General features: G+C 44.0%; 1 protein-coding gene across 2 annotated transcripts in view; it reads right to left on the minus strand.

The window, feature by feature from the left end:
• SHMT2 (serine hydroxymethyltransferase 2) overlaps positions 1-17905 on the minus strand; it is a 96010-nt gene that overhangs the window by 46122 nt on the left and 31983 nt on the right. For both annotated transcript variants that reach the window (XM_068265157.1, XM_068265156.1), the window contains exons 2-4: positions 11919-12092; positions 8531-8610; positions 651-851 (exon numbers count right to left, since the gene is read on the minus strand). In XM_068265157.1, coding sequence (XP_068121258.1) covers positions 651-851; positions 8531-8610; positions 11919-12092 — 455 coding nt within the window. The remainder of the gene's footprint in view (positions 1-650; positions 852-8530; positions 8611-11918; positions 12093-17905) is intronic.

Genomic DNA, 17905 nt, shown 5'->3' on the forward strand with positions numbered 1-17905 from the left:
TGAAGAGCACACCAACGCAGGAGATCAAGCCAAACAGGCCCACTGATGAACCAATGTGAAAACCTGGATAACCAGCAGAGGTTGTTAGATCTCAGATACATTTTTCAGAATATGCTGTGCCATATAAAACTTAATACAAACTCACAGTTCCTATTCAATTATCATTCTCTGCTACTGACTGTATAGAGGCAGGGCTGTAGAGTCGGTACAAAAATCATCCAACTCCTCAGTTTACTGAAACCACCGACTGACTCCAGGTACCCAAAATTGCTCCAACTCCACAGCCCTGTATAGAGGGTCCAAAGATCCAGAAAACCCATGTATCCAGTGATCCGTCAGGATTATTCACTGGCTGTTGTCTCGTTCTAATCTAGCAATTCACAGAGGAAGATTTTCTAAATGAGAGGTTAATGGTGGTATAGTGGAAAGCACTTTTCTTGCAGTGCCAGTATTCAGCTTCAAATCTGGGCCTGAAAACTAGCTGTATGGAATTCATAAGAATTAAGGTCTATCTGCATCCAAGGCAGACAAACAAAGTAGACCACTATCATAATCTTTACACAGACAACAATTTTCCATACTTTAAGCCATCAAAATATGCTGTTATCTTGCCAGAGGAACGATAAGAAAGATAAGTGGTGTATACTTACTGTCCTCCATCAGGAAGATCCAGTCCCATGAGACGATCGTGTGGCTGCAATACGGCTGTGTAAGCTGCAAAGTTGGCTGGAGAACCGGAGTACGGCTGCACATTCACTCCCCACTTTGCTGAGTCCAGGTTAAAGGCATCCAAAGCTCTCTGCTGGCAGAGCAACTCTATCTGATCCACCACCTCAGCACCTCCATAATACCTAGAGTGGGGCAAGAAAGCAAATGGAGGAATGTCTACTAGAATGCTACTGCTTGCTTTGTGCAGAATGATAAGACATCCTATGTAGTATAACTTTTTCTTAATAAAGACAGTAGTTATATATCGGTTTACTCCTATTGGCCATCCTCCTAGAATGGCCTCCCAACATCATACTATTTCATTGTAAAAAAAAACAACAACAGAAAGCGTAATATACAAGCGGACCTGATAGAAACTAGGCTCCCAAATGTACAGCTGACCATCCATCATAAAGGGGACCAGAGGTAAGGGATATGGAGGCTGCCATATTTATATGTTTTTAAACAAACCAGTTGCCTGGCAGTCCTGACCCATTGTCTCATACTTTTAGCCATAAACACTGAACAAGCATGCAGCTCAGGTACTCTGACTCGCCTCACTCAGGTTTTATTAGATTAGCCATATGCTTGTTCCAGGGTTTTGTCTCAGACACTACTTATGCCAGTAGGTCAACAGGGCTGCCAGGAAACTGGCATGGTTTACAAGGAAATAAATATGGCAGCCTCCATATCACCCTCACCTCAGGTTCCCTTTAAATGTGTTATTTATGGCACAATGTGCATAACAGCATCCTTCCAGAGCTTTTTTTTTTAGGCACACCATTTCACTGCATTCTCATGAACAGACAATGCTAATAACAGTATGGTCAATGAAATGCAAATAATTAAAAGTTGATGCAATATGAAACCAGACTGATTTCCACCTTGGCTGAATTTAGATGGTCCCTTTGCAAGCTGCATACATTTTGCAAGCAAAATTTGTATAATCCTGCATCAACTCAGGATTGTCTGAATCCCATTAACCATTACTAATCAACAGTAGTGGAGAAGACATGCATAAAAGAGTCCAGAGTAAAGTCTGGTACACACTTATTTATGATTGCCCAATCACTGACCAATTTTACCATCTCAACTAGTATGAGGGTCAACAGATATTGAATACTATTAGCAGATTGTGCAGGTAATCCCTCATACTACAATGGCCTCGTTTCATAAAGGGCTGTGCGATAAAAAAAAAAAAAAAATCATGTCGTTAAAATAATCGCATTTGGTATTTTAGACTTGTGTTTGTTAATTCATAAAAATGTTCACAGGTGCGTTAGAAGTTCGGTAATTTAGTGAAGAAATGGGCTTCAACTGAGAAAAACCTGTTTGGTAACAGCAGAGCAGTGTGGAGTTGTCTGTTTGTTCCATGCTGTTCCATGCAGTGATGGCCCTAAAATAGTAAGAGGCATCCTCGACATCCCTTTAAAATGTACATGTTTGTTAGTTATACTGCCTCTGCTCGCTCTGAATCTGTCCATTAGTCTTCCTTAACATTTTATTTTATTGCCACAGTTTACATGAACTGCAAGAACATTAAACATGCCATGCTTAGGCGATTTCCCCACTAACTTCTCTGCATCTTCAAACAGGAACCTAAAGGGTTAAACATATGAAAGGCTACAGAGGAAACCTCTTGTTCCGTTCTTTCTCCTTGGCTGCCTGTGGGGAGAAAAGCTTGACCTTCCCGAAAAGGCACGGCATCCTATCTACTTCCAATCAAAGATACTTGCAGGAGACAGAGGTTGTTTGTATTGGCTCTCTGCTCCTGTCAGCCATAGGTAACCCCTCTCTGCTACTATGAGTCATGGCTCCGGACAGTCTCCGCACGGTTTCCAACATACAAGAGCTGCCGGTAATTTTTCTAGGTTCTTCCTCTTGTTGTAGTCTTTATAAATTGCCATTTACTGACATGTATTGAGGTATATACCAAGTCGGTCATTTACCTCACTGCTCGATATTTAAGCTTTCCATGTGGTAACACCCTTTATGAATTGACATTTTCCTAAGAGCTTGGTAATGTCAGCTGTTTTCTGCATTACCTCATGTGGTAATGCTTTATGAATCGAGTCCATAGAGTTGGATAAACTTTGTCAGTGGTTGGCCAATCATAATTGAAAGTGTTTACCAGGAAAGAGAGTACACTTAGGGTACATACACATCCAATTTTGATTGCCAATCACTAGCCAATTTAACCACTTCCATGTCGTATAAGAGCTTACCTACACCATTCGTTTATAGTATTCAAAATCTGTTGGCTCTCGTACAACATTGAAGTGGTAATATTTGCCAATCATCGACTAATCAAAATTGGATGTTTGTCTTGGGCTTAACACTGACATCTTGACCCAGAATAAGTGAGTGGATAAGGCGATTGTGAAACTACGGACTGGAAAAAGGCAGAAAAGTAACACTTTAAATGGGTGAGCAATGGCAGCCTCCATATCCCTCCAGGTACATATTTCTTTGTTTTATAGACATTGTATTCCAAATCATGGGACTTAGAACTGGTCAAATAAGGGCAAATATACAACATTATCAACACAATATAAGCAAACCAAATGTCGCCGACAGCTTGACAGACTGAATTCGGTTAGTAAGCCTCTCTATGTCGCTCTTCACTGTATTTTGTGGATGTGCACAATGAAAGAATTGACAGAAACTGCTGCTGTGATCGTGTCCTGTCTGCTCACAAACACATGCAATGCTCATCTGTAGTCCTCATTAAAGGGAACCTTAACAGAGTGATATGGATGTTTCCCGTTAAACAATACCAGTTGACTGGCAGTCCAGCTGATCTCTGTGACTGCAATAGTGGCTGACTCACACCCTGAAACAAGCATGCAGCTAATCCAGTCTGACTTCAGTCAGAGCACCTGATCTGCATGCTTGTTCAGGGCTGTGGCTAAAAGTATGAGACACACAGGATCAGCAGGCGATTCAGGCAACTGGTATTATTTTAAAAGGAAAAATCCATATCCTTCTCAGTTTAGGTTCCCTTTAAGTAGATTGTGATTGCATCACACCAAATCAGGTCGCCCCAGGGAGTGACAAATTTTAGTGGGGAAAACATGGAACAATTGAGAGAAATGGATAACTACAGTCAAAGCCTAGTTCAGCCACCCATTTTTTTTTTTTTTTTTTTTTTTAAACATAGAACAATAAATCTGCTTTAATCAGCTATGGACAAGGTTTTGCATATTGCACAACATATTTGCATATTGCAAAAATATTTAAAGCAAAAATATTTAAAGCAACCTTAAAGTGAAAATTAACTTATGAGAGGATTAAGTGTATGTGTTTTACTAAAGCTTAACAGAACATAGAACTAAGTAACACATTTTTACATTCAGTTTAACCACTTAACGACCGCCTAACTCCGATAGGCAGGTCGAAGTGGTGTTTCCATGGAAACGGCCGCTAGTTCGTGCGGCCGTTCCATGTCAGTTCACTGAGGGCGTCTCCGTGAACAGCCTGCGAGCCTCCAATCGCGGCTCGCAGGCTAATTGTAAACATGCAGGTAAGAAATCCCCGCTGTTTACATCAATACGGCGCTGCCGTAAAGGAGATCGGCGATCCCCGGCCTCTGATTGGCCCCCCCAGAAGGACATTCCCCTAGTGGGAAAAAAAGGGGGGGGGAGGTCTGATCGCCATGCTGCAAACAGGATCTGTGCTGTGTGCTGAAGAGCTCACGCAGCACAGATAAGGGGAAAATCCCCTGGTCGTCAAGTGGTTAAAGGACTTACGATGCAAGCAATGAAAAAAAAGTTAAAGAGGAACTCCAGTGAAAATAGTGTAATTAACCTCTTGACGACCAGCTAACGCCGATTGGCGTAAACTGGTCGTCTGCGGGTTACCATGGAAACGGCCGCTCGATCGAGCGGCCTTTCCATGTCAGTTCACGGAGGGTGTCTCCGTGAACAGCCGGAGAGCCGCCGATAGCGGCTCGCCGGCAAAATGTAAACAGGCGGGGAAGAAATCCCCGCTGTTTACATGATACGGCGCTGCTGCGCAGCAGCGCCGTAAGTCAGATCGGCGATCCCCGGCCTCTGATTGGCCGGGGATCGCCGGCATATGATAGGCTGAAGCCTATCCCACAATGCGCAGGACGGATATCCGTCCTGCGCAGCCCAGGAAGGGAGAGGGAGGTAAGGGGAGGGAGCGCACAAAACGCTGCGGAGGGGGGCTTTGAGGAGCCCCCCCGCTACCCACTAATGGCCGCGGCGATCAGACCCCCCCAGCAGGACATCCCCCTAGTGGGGAAAAAAAGAGGGGTAGTCTGATCGCCCTGCGGCACTGCTGATCGGTGCTGCGGGCTGTAGAGCCCACGCAGCACCGATCAGTGAAAATTCCCCTGGTCGGCAAGTGGTTAAAAAAAGTGCTTCATTTTTACAATAATTATGTATAAATGATTTAGTCAGTGTTTGCTCATTGTAAAATCTTTCCTCTCCCCGATTTACATTCTGACATTTATTACATGGTGACATTTTTACTGTGGGCAGGTTATGTAGCTGCTGCTAGCTGTTTTGGCCGTTGGAGGCAGCTGTAAACAGCCATTTCCTGTCTGTGAACCTTGTTACATTGTGGCAAACTGTCAAAAGTACAGCGGTCCTCAGAGCTTCATGTAGGAGAGGTTCCACCACAATATCAGTCATACAGCGCCCCCTGATGGTCTGTTTGTGAAAAGCAATAGATTTCCCATGTAAAAGGGGGTATCAGCTACTGATTGGGATAAAGTTACATTCTTGGTTGGAGTTTCTCTTTAAGTACCTCATTGTAGTCCTTTGGACAGACTATCAGCGCCTTCCTTTCAACTGTCTGGCGCTCTGATAAGCTCATCCACTCTGCATTGCTGGCCCTGACCCTCCCCCAGGTCGCCTTATCAGACAGCGATTAGATTTGCCGCTTTAAAAGATCCAGCGTGTGCTCAGTTATCTTAGCTGCTAGTGCGGCTGCGCAGGTATTCTGTAATGTCCGCGGCCGTCCTCGCTCCTATCGCTCTGCTGTACGTCATGTGGGCGTGACCCACATGGGCGTGACCCACACACAACCACACACATGACAAGAATGAAGTACAAGTCAGCCGTGCCTCCTAAGCAGAGACAAGCAGCGCTGAAGGACGCAACATGTGACTTGTCATATACTTGTGCTGACACTTTTTTTTGAAGAGTAAGACACAAAACTTACGCTTAAAAAAAAAATAAAAAAAAATAAAGTGTCAGCACAAGTATATGACAAGTCACATCTTGCGTCTCTCAGCGTTGCTTGTCTCTGCTGAGGGGGCGCGGCTGACTTGTACTTCATGTCATGTGAGCTTTTAACTACAATGTGTATTCCCCTGATATTCATGTACTAAACACTTAGAATGGTAAAAAAAAGTGGTATGCACTATTGCCTTTTATGTTTTGCATTGCAGGTTAGAATCTTACTAACACCATCTGAATGGAGCTTAGATAGTATGCATGTGTGTATGGGTTACCTTTCCAAATACACACTTAAAGATTAATTTGCATTTGATGAAACTGGCCCTTGCGTACATGCATGATGTAGAGACATTACACTCTGAGCTGGATCTGAGACAAGAGCAACTATAAATCGTACTCCATAAATGGCTGCTTGGTCTGGCAAAGCTATGTTGCTTGGCAATATGTCTTATTATATTTTACACAAACATTTTACAGCTACTTGCTCTTCCTCAGGTGTACAACAAAGGACATGAAAGAAATGCAATTGATACAATCTCATCCCCTTTAACCACACCCATCTGGAGTACCGCCCTAGCCGGGGCTTACTATTTGTGTACAGTATAAGACCTATTGCCAAGCAAGAGCGCTTCCCTCGTTTTAATTATTTTGATTGTTTTATATTGCATGGCGTGGTGAACCACAGAGGGTTAAGCACCAACAGGCAGGTGAGAGGTTCCCTGGAAGGAGGTTGGAGTGGGAGTCACCTATTGCAAGTGTTGTCAACGCTATGTTAACTAAATTAAACTTAAGTCCAATTAGTTACCGGTATGAAATAGAATAAAATAATGCGCTGGGGATGTCCAAAAAAGATGCAAAGAAATACTGGTAGGAATAAGGCCTCGTTCACATCTAAAATCGAAAGCGCAAGCGTTTGTGTGCTTTTTTTAGCACCTACTGGAGCTCCAAAGCGCTTTTGTTAAAAGCACTTTGTGCTTTTGCAGAGCGGTTTTGTAATTCACTCCCTGACGCAAGTCAGGAGGGGAACTCTTTGATCCCGGAAAATAATGAACACAAAGTATTTATTCTTAACCTGTTGCCGACCGCGTCACGCCGATGGGCGTGGTTGCAGCGGCAGCCCCAGGACCACCTAACGCCGATTAGCGTAAAGTCCTGGGGCTTACATTTGCAGGAGATCGCGCGCAAGCTGCGCGCGCATCTCATGCTTGGGGGCAGAGCTCCGCCCTGCCTTCAGTCTCCGAGCGGCTATTGCTGCTCGGGAGACTGTTAGACGGCGATCACGCTGTCTATTTATATGGTGCAGCGCTGTGATCAGCAGCAGCGCTGCACTAGGGACATCTGTGTGACATGGCTGCCCCCCTGGGGTACAAGAGAGCGATCGGCTCTCATAGGGTGAAGCCTATGAGAGCTGATCGCCCGTGATTGGCTGGCTGGGGGGAGGGAAGGAAGGATTTTAAAGGAACAGGGTTTTTTTTTTTTGGTTTTTTTTTTTAAACACAAACAAAAATATTTAAAAAAAAAAAACAAACAAACATGGGGGGAGCGATCAGACTGTACCAACAGAGAGCTCTGTTGGTGGGGGGGAAATCACTTGTGTGCTATGGTGTGCGGCCCTGCAGCTTGGCCCTAAAGCTGCAGTGGCCTTTTTTACTAAAAATGGTCTGGTCACTAAGGGGGTTTAGCCCTGCAGTCCTCAAGAGGTTAAAACCGCGAACACAATCGCTGCACAAAGCGATTTTGTGAGCGTTTTGCGTTTTTTCCTATACCTTCCACTGAGGCAAAGAGAAAAAAAAAAAAAGCCTGAAAATGGAAAATACCGCTTTGCTGAGTGGAGTGAATTCCTGGTCAATGTTTTCATCTTTTAAATGACGCATTGGCCTCGATTCATGAAAGTGTGTGCGGGCAATGAAATCCGTGCAGGAAAACTCCGCGCACGGTATTTCACACTTCTGGGTGGTCATTCATAAAATTTTGTCAGTTGCGATAACAGAGCAGAGATCTCCCGCTCTAGGCTGGCGGAAGGCATGTGGAAGGCATGCGGAAACGTAGGAAGCTGCCGGAGTCCCTCCGTGCACTCCTCTCAGTGCTGCTGCTTGGGAGGTCTGTCCCATTCACTTGTACGTGTTTCGCATGGTTATCGCTACATCCCGAGGTAGCGGTAATCCCCGGCCGCATCCCGCTTGCGGTAATTTTTATGAATGGCCATTTTGATACTTTTATTAACATAATCACCGCACAAGGCGGTGATTTCTCGCTCTGCTCACGAATGTCGGCTTTTCATGCGGAAAAAGCCTTTATGAATACACATTTTGCTAAGTTGTCGGTAAAGTCATCTGCTTTCAGCATTCCCGCATGCGGGAATGCTTTATGAATCGAGGCCAATGATTAGGATTGCTTTAGATAACCGCTCCACTTTGCTTCAATTGTTTTTTCAATTTCCCACTATCCATAACAAATCAGTCCAGATCTAAGAAATACATTTAAACATGTGTGGCAAAATTTCAAATTGAACATTATTCCCATCTTTTCTACCCTTATAAACATCTATAAAAATAAATGTGCATTTCCCCATTGTACACAATACAAAGTACTACTAAGCCAATAAATCCTCTCACCTCTTTCCAGGATAGCCCTCAGAATACTTGTTATTGAGGCAGGAACCTAGGGCTTCCAGAGCCGCACGACTACAAAAATTCTAGCAAGGTAAAAATAAAGCAGCATCACTAAACCAATCAAGAGAAAACATTGTTGTAAACAAAACAAAAAAAATACAGTTTAAGGCACCCTGAAGTGAGAGGGATATGGAGGCTGACATATTTGCAGATTGTCTGGCTGTCCTGTTGAGCCTCTGCCCCTAAAACTATTAGCCAGAGACCCTGAACAAGCATGTAGACCAGAGGTTTCTGACAAAATTCTAGACTAGATTACCTGCATGCTTGTTTCAGGTGTGTGCTTCAGTTACTACTGCAGCCAAACCAGGACTGTTAGACAATTGGTATTGTTTTAAAAGAAATAAATATGGCAGCCTCCATATGCCTCTCACTTCAGGTTCCCTTTAACCTCGCTGGCAGTACGCAGATGCGGTGGCTGCATCGGCGGGAGGGATTTTTTTAATTAAAAGTTTTGTTAATGTTAGCTAGCACTAGGCTAGCTAACTGTGGTCCCCAAGTCCCCCGCCACCTCTCTGAGCCCCCCCCCCCCGATCGCCGTCGGCAACACTCACCCATCCGCGATACCGCGAGAGCCGCAGCTTCCCAATTAGCTTCACTCGTCGCTATGGCGATGATCGGACATGACGTAATCAACGTCATGTGCAGTTCCGATCCTCCCCATAGCGAAGCTGGATGCTAATTAGGAGGCTGCGCCATTGCGGGATCCCTGGGGGGTACATATACCGGTGGTGATCGGAGGGACTTGGGGGACATGGTTAACTAGCGAAGTGCTAGCTTAACCAAATAAAACCATTTTTATTTTTTTAAAAATCCTCCCGTGGCCATGCGATCCCCTGCGGCGGCTAGCCTGACACTGTGTCAGGCTTACCGCCAGGGAGGTTAAGTTTCTCATTCAAAACAAAATACAGAAGGCATGTATCGATAAGTCAGATGAGTGCACTACAGGGTTGATAGATTGAATCCAGAGGAATGGAAGACATTCCAAATGTCCAATTACATGACTGAGACAGGGGAAAAAAAAACAAAAAAAAAAACTTGAAACCGAAATACAATTGGTAATTCATTCCCTTGTCCTTCTGTGTTAGGCTCTATTAATTGCTAGACTATCCAAACCTCTATTTCTTACTGTGTTTATTAACTTCCAGGAAATTACCCAAGATCTCCAAATGTTCACTAAGCATTATCACATTTGGGGCTCTATTCATAAAAAAGTTGTTGCGAGAAAACTCCTGGAGGGAAAATACCGCAGCGGTATTTTACACTTCTGGGTGGTCATTCAAAGAAATCTTGAAAGCTGCAATGCAAGTGCGGAGATCTCCCGCTGAAAGCTGGCGGTAAGCTGTCGGAAGGCATGCGGAAACACTTCAGCCGGCAGAGTCCCTCCGTGCACTGCTCTCTCTGGGAGGTCTGTCCCATTCACTTGTATGTAATCCGCAAAATCAGAGGAAGCGGTATTTCCCGTCCACATACCGCTTCCTCTAATCTTTATGAATGGCCATTTTGTTACTTTTTTCTAGATAAGTCTAGAAAAACACTGGAGAAGGCGGAAATTTCTCGCTCTGCTGGGGGATTGTAGATTTTCATGCGGGAACAGCTTTTATGAATCCCCACTTTGCTAAATGGACGGGAAAATCCGCAGTTTTGAGCGGAAAACTTGCGGTAAGGTTTTATGAATAGAGCCCTTAGTAATGCAGAAAACTATTAGAGCATGCCGTAAAATAAGTGAGATGTTTGGTATTTTACCTCCAGCCTGGAGCTGTCAGTAACTAATAATCAGCTATTCAGTAAAATAGAAAGGCAAAGGAACCAGCCAATAGGAAGAACCATCCTGTCTAACAACTAACCCTATTGGTACTGGTGTTTTGCTGGGTGGGACATCAGAAAACAAAACACAAGATGCAGAAGCGAGGCACATTCAGAGGTTTCCCTGTAACCCTTTAGCAGTGCACAGGAAAAGACTGATACAAAGAATAAAAGGGACTAAAGGAGTCATGCAGATCTAAAAAAGGACACCTGGGACACCTTTTACTCTTACGAAAAAGAAGCACCAACTTGCAAAGGAAGACTTAGAATCAGAATCATTTATTTTGCCAAGTATGACTGGGTCATACCCGAAGTTGGTTTTCGCACAATACAAGCTTAAGTTCCTATGTCTAGTGGTCCTGGTGGCAATGGACCAAAACCTCCGGCCCAAGGGGAGTGGGCTAAAGAAGCAGCGACCTGGGTTAGGGGTCACTGGCCATCCTCAACACTGTAGTATGCAGTCCAGTGTTGTATAGGAGGGCGAGTGTGGGGAAGGGCTCGCCAATGATCCTTTCTCCTGCTTTAGGCAGACCACTTGTACCTGAAGAATCATCACAACTCTGGACAGAAGTGGGAGATCACCATAGCAGAACACAGCTTGCTGCCTGACCTACTCCATAGCTGGTTAGACTTCTACTTTTCACCAAACAGATCTTAGTGAATTGAAGCCATGTTTTTCGGTTTTGCCATTACCGCACATGTGAAAATCTTAGTGAATGCGGATAAAGCCGAAAACAGGTCTTATGACTGGTACACACAATACAACTTCCCAACAGATCGACAGGTCGTAAAGATTTCTGACGTGCTCCCGAACTAGACCAATTTTGTGCAGTAATCTAAAAGTTGGCACTGTTAACGATTGGGAGTCGATTGGACAGATAGGATCTGCCAGGAAGTTGTATCCACCTGGGGGTTACTTACCTCAGGAGGGTGAACCTTCTGGCTCTTAATGATGCTTCCCTAAAACCTCCTAAGCCTCGGCGATCTAGCACTGGCAGCCCCAGAACAGGACACATGTAAATATTTACCTCCTGCGCAGGTGCAGTAGAGCTTTCCACTGAGCTCTGATGGACCTATCGGGTCTGCTCTACTGCACAGGCGTGAGTTTCGTAGAGCAGATCCGAACGGGCTATTTCCACCGGGGCCTATCGGAAAGCCACTACTGCACCTGCAAAGAAAGTAAATATTTACATGTTTCCTATTCTGGAGCTGCCAGCGTTAGATTGCCAAGGCTTAGGAGGTTGGGGGAAGCATCATTAGCATCCAGAGGCTTCACCTTCCCAAGGTAAGTAGCCCTAGGGGCTCTTTTTTGTTAGTTACTCTTTAAATATTTTTTCAAGCATAAAGAACTGCAAAAGAAGAAGAGCAGTAAAGCACTAGGTGTGTTTCTGTGATCAATCACATAAGCTGCTGTGATAAAACATGCACTTTTTTCCAAATACAAAAAGTCTCTTGGTTTGCAGCAAGCACACAGAAAACCAACAGTGCTCCCAGCCTATAAGAAATGAGAGAAGTTCAACTCATTTACCTCAGACGCAATCATCTCTAGCCCACGACACTGCCGGTCCTTCTCCTTTCGTACGAGGTCCCACATTTCTGGATCACTATCTGCCAGGCTTTCTTGTCCATTCCATGTCTGGCTTCCAAGCTGGGATGCTGGCCGAGTGTGCTGGGCCCGAGGATGGCAGCATCTCCGCAGAGGCTAGGATAGGACGGGAAAAGCATTATTAGGATACTCAGTGGCTTCCTCTGCAAAAGCTGGGTGAATCTGAGCCAAGAGGTCTCAGCAGCAATGGGTGGGAGTGGAGTGACACACAAGACATACTTAGGTGTTTTTTTGCCTTGAACACACAGTGGTTGGAAAAGATTTAAAAACCAGTAAAATACTTCTGACTCCCTTAAAGCAGACCTGAACTCGGAACTTCCTCTCTGCTCTAAAAGACAAGCAACAGCAAAAGGACCTGTCAAGAAAAACATTGCTTTGCTACAGCTTACAGAACGCCTGCAATAAATCTAGTGTGTCTACTTCCTGCATTCTTGGAAGCAGACAAAGTGTTAACATCTTGTGTTTACATATTACCTGGGTCTGCCCAGGACTGCCGAATTTCTGTGCTGACAGCTGAGAGCTTGTATTACACTTGTGACTATTTACATATAAGGGAGAATTAGACGGGCTCTTCTCTCTAAAAACATAGGGTGCATTACTCTCAGTTTTCCCTGAGTCCTGTGCAAGAGTCATGGTTATCCAGTACTAAAATATATTGTATATTGGTGAGTTACAAAACAAAAAAAAAATCCCTATGGTGACAATCTCAAAACTATCCAAAAAGTGCACAAATAAGGTGAAACAGGCAACATTTTAAAATCCATTTGCGGTATAATTGCAATCAGAACATACTCTTTAAATTGTATACAGTGAGAACAATATGTATAAGTTATCAACCACAAACCAGCTTCTATAATGCTTATCCCAACTCTTCTGTATTTATAAAAAAGAGAAAACAAACAACATCAGACCAGTGTGGTAATTATGGTAGTATGGTTCCTCCAATACTCAGCCTCTCTTTCCTTGGAGACTTCCAGTAAAACAGTAAAGTCTCAAAATTGTGTCATCCATCTAAAGTTCTCATTTGCATGCCTGAGCAGAGAGGTAAAGATGAATACACAGACCTTGAGCTCCATGGTGATCCTTAAAGTATATCCCAGTCTCTACTCAAAAATATGTGCTGTCAGTTCCTAATATCATTGATCTGGCAATATAGCAATATGAAGGCCAGGGCTGGTTACTTACTGCCCTTCCTATACCTGCATTTACATACTCCCACCACTATTATTCAGTATTTATATAGTGCTGACATATTCCGCAGCGCTTTACAGAGCAGATACAGTGGTGTGAAAAACTATTTGCCCCCTTCCTGATTTCTTATTCTTTTGCATGTTTGTCACACTTAAATGTTTCTGCTCATCAAAAACCGTTAACGATTAGTCAAAGATAACATAATTGAACGCAAAATGCAGTTTTAAATGATGGTTTTTATTATTTAGTGAGAAAAAAAAACTCAAAACCTACATGGAGCTGTGTGAAAAAGAAATTGCCCCCTGAACCTAATAACTGCAATCAAGCGTTTGCGATAACTTGCAACAAGTCTTTTACAGCACACTGGAGGAATTTTGGCCCACTCATCTTCGCAGAATTGTTGTAATTCAGCTTTATTTGAGGGTTTTCTAGCATGAACCGCCTTTTTAAGGTCATGCCACAGCATCTCAATAGGATTCAGGTCAGGACTTTGACTAGGCCACTCCAAAGTCTTAATTTTGTTTTTCTTCAGCCATTCAGAGGTGGATTTGCTGGTGTGTTTTGGGTCATTGTCCTGCCACAGCACCCAAGATCGCTTCAGCTTGAGTTGACGAACAGATGGCCGGACATTCTCCTTCAGGATTTTTTGGTAGACAGTAGAATTCATGGTTCCATCTATCACAGCAAGCCTTCCAGGTCCTGAAGCAGCAAAACAACCCCAGACCATCACACTACCACCACCATATTTTACTGTTGGTATGATATTCTTTTGCTAAAATGCTGTGTTACTTCTACGCCAGATGTAATGGGACACGCACCTTCCAAAAAGTTCATCTTTTGTCTCGTCGGTCCATAAGGTATTTTCCCCAAAGTCTTTGAGATGTTTTTTAGCAAAATTGAGACGAGCCTTAACCACTTCCGGATTCTCGGTGCGTATATATACGCCCCTGAATCCTGAAGTGTATACCATGGATGTCAGTTCACGGAGGGCGTCTCCGTAAACACCCTGCGAGCCGATCGGCGGCTCGCAGGGTAAATGTAAACACACGGGGAAGACCTTCCCCCGGTGTTTACATGTATACGGCGCTGCTGCGCAGCAGCGCCGTAGAGGAGATCGGTGATCCCCGGCCTCTGATTGGCCGGGGATCGCCGGCATCTGATAGGCTAAAGCCTATCCCATCAGGCGCAGGACGGAAATCCGTCCTGCGCCGCTCACAAGGGGAGGGAGAGGGAGGGAAGGGGAAGGAGGCCAGGAAGCGCTGCGGAGGGGGGCTTTGAAGAGCCCCCCCGCAAGCGCAAGCAGCCGGCGGCTATCAGACCCCCCCAGCAGGACATCCCCCTAGTGGGGAAAAAAGGGGGGGGGGGAGGGGAAGTCTGATCGGCCTGGCTGCTATCTGATCTGTGCTGTGGGCTGGAGAGCCCACGCAGCACAGATCAGCACAAAATGTCATGGTATGGAAGTGGTTAATGTTCTTTTTGCTTAAAAGTGGTTTGCGCCTTGGATATCTGCCATGCAGGCCATTTTTGCCCAGTCTCTTTCTTATGGTGGAGTCGTGAACACTGACCTTAACTGAGGCAAGTGTGGCCTGCAGTTCTTTAGATGTTGTCCTGGGGTCTTTTGTGGCCTCTCGAATGAGTTCTCTGCGCTCTTGGGGTAATTTTGGTTGGCCGGCCACTTCTGGGAAGGTTCATCACTGTTCCATGTTTTTGCCATTTGTGGATAATGGCTTTCACTGTGGTTCGCTGGAGTCTCAAAGCTTTAGAAATGGCTTTATAACCTTTACCAGACTGATAGATCTCAGTTACAGTACTTTTGTTCTCATTTGTTCCTGAATTTGGATCTTGGCATGATGTCTAGCTTTTGAGGTGCTTTTGGTCTACTTCTGTGTCAGATAGCTCCTATTTAAGTGATTTCTTGATTGAAACAGGTGTGGCAGTAATCAGGCCTGGGGGAGACTACAGAAATTGAACTCAGGTGTGATAAACCACAGTTAAGTTATTTTTTAACAAAGGGGGCAATCACTTTTTCACACAGGGCCATGTAGATTTGGAGGTTTTTTTTTTTCTCACTCAATAATAAAAACCATCATTCAAAACTGCATTTTGTGTTCAATTATGTTATCTTTGACTAATCGTTAACGGTTTTTGATGAGCAAAAACATTTAGGTGTGACAAACATGCAAAAGAATAAGAAATCAGGAAGGGGGCAAATCGTTTTTCACACCACTGTATACTGTAGTTGCCTCAGAGGGGCTCACAATTTAATCCCTACTAGGTCTAGGTCCAATTTAGAGGGAAGCCAATTAACCTCTCTATGTTTTTGGGGTTGTGGGAGGAAACCAGAGGGCCTGGAAGAAACCCAGACAGACACGTGGAGAGCATACATACTCCTTGCAGATAGTGTCCTGGCTGGGATCTGAACAGGGGACCCCATGCCTCATAATTTCAGGATAAATACATAGCATATGTGTTTATGTGAGACATAATTTTTACCAAAAAATGCATATTTGTTATGTTATTAATAGGAGGGATGTGGAGCTATGTATTACCACACCTATCAAGTATTTCACAGGCAATATAAAGAGATAGTTTTTCTGCTTTTTGAGATATGGTATTATAAGCTTTCCTTACATTTAGTCTTCTGAACAAGACAGCAATTTATTTAAAGCAACAGATTGTACAATATACATCCTATATAGTTTTTAGATACAGTTACCAAACCAGGTCCCACATTCAGGAAGGTTCCTTTAGGTGCATTGCAGTATATTGACTGCGGTTAATTCTAGGGATGTGCTTTTCTATGAGGTAAGTTTTTTTGGTACTTATGTATTATCTCATTGGCCTAACAGTGCTTAGGACGATTTGCCTTCTTAAAACAGAAGGTAATTGCGATAGTTCAGCTTAAGTGAACACCTGTAGATGCCCACAATGCACTGCTACTGAATATGCAAATTAGCTCTTTATGCCCCTGAAGCCAGGCTTACATCCAGAACCGCTAGTGTATAGCAAGCCTATAGTTTTAAATTTTACAGAGCCACATCAACCCCAGGTGCAGACAGCCCGGTTCGGACTTTTGGTCCTCCTCAGTACATGGCAGGGATTGATATGGCTCTATGGAAATAGGGCTTGGACCAGTACAACAGTGCAACCAAGCAGCTCGGGGTGACCCAAAACCACAAATATAGGGGACTAAAAGAGACCAAAAAGCTCTCCTACTAAAAAGCAATGCTTAGTGTGCTTTGCCTTCTTAAAACAGAAGGTACTTGTGTTAATTCAGCTTTAAGTGAACATCTGTAGTTACCCACAATTTACTTTTCTGGTGGTTTTAGGTCACCACGAGCTGCCTGGTTGAGAACCTTCCGTTTTTCTGATCACCGTGTGAAAGAGGCCGCAGGCAAACATGGACATTAAAGAACCACTATCGCGAAAAAAAGTATAATTTAAAATACATGTAAAGACATACAAATAAGAAGTACATTTCTTCCAGATTAAAATAAGGCATAAATTACTTACAAGAGGAGATGGGCTACTCCAAAACCCACTAGTTCTGTCAGATTTATTATACCTACTCTAAGTGACAGCAACATAGGAGAAAAGTAATTTATGGCTCATTTTACTCTGGAAAAATGTACTTATTTGTATGTCTACATATATTTTAAATTTTTTCGCAATAGTGGTCCCCCTGATGATCCGTTTGATAAAAAGAAAATATTTAAGGGAAAGGGGGTATCAGCTACTGATTGGGATGAAGTTCAATCCTCTGTTCAGGAGTACTTTAAAGAGAAACCATGAGATACTAGAGTGTTGGTTTTAATGCTTTCAAACGTTTTATCCTCACAATCCAGTGCCCCTTGTGGACCCACACTGCTCTGCCGTAATTTCTGACTGGGAGGAAGCGACAGGTCTCTCCCCTCCTCTCAGTGGGTCCCTAGGAAAGTCCCTTCCACTCCCCATTTATCGTTCCGGATAATACGGTGTCTGCTTGGTGAGCAACAGAGCCGTGACCTGTGGGGGCTTGGGAAGATTGAGTTTGGAATAACAGTGTACTAATAGCAGAGGCAGTACACTATTGTTAGTATTAGGCACTGGAGAGAGTATGTTCGTTATCTTCTAATGAAGTTCTATCTTCAGATGAAGTCGTTGGGCTTATACTTTAGTATCTTGTTTCAGTGATATTAACCATTTATGTCGCGCGGGCGTGAGCTTCACGTCCGCAGCGGCTAGAGCCGCAGGGACGCGCTAGTCACGTCCCTGCAGTTTGGGTGGTCTGTGGGCGATCCTGCGGATCAAATCCCGCAATCGCGCTGTTGCCACTAGCAGAGGGGATTGGCTGCAGGGGACAAAAGTCTCCTGTGACAATCCGAGCATGTCCGAGAATAAACACTGTTTTTGTTTATTCTGTAAATGGAGCCGCCACGCTATCTCCCGCCGTGATTTCCACCGCCCGATGCCCCGATCGTTAATTTCATGATTGGGAACAATGTTCCCCTTCATAATCTCCGTACCGGCAATGGGATTGGAGGCTAATTGGATTTTTGCTCAGCAGGGACATCTTGTGCCCAAATAGTAAAACACACCTACTGACTTTGGGGAATAAAAAATTATCATCTATGTCAAGAGGGCATATAATTAATAAATAATGGGCTAATAGTGATGGATGTAAAACTGAAAGAATGCACCTTTATTTCCAAATAAAATATTGTCACTATACATTACAT

Source organism: Hyperolius riggenbachi, chromosome 2 (genome assembly GCF_040937935.1).
Source record: "Hyperolius riggenbachi isolate aHypRig1 chromosome 2, aHypRig1.pri, whole genome shotgun sequence".
Taxonomy (NCBI): Eukaryota; Metazoa; Chordata; class Amphibia; order Anura; family Hyperoliidae; genus Hyperolius; species Hyperolius riggenbachi.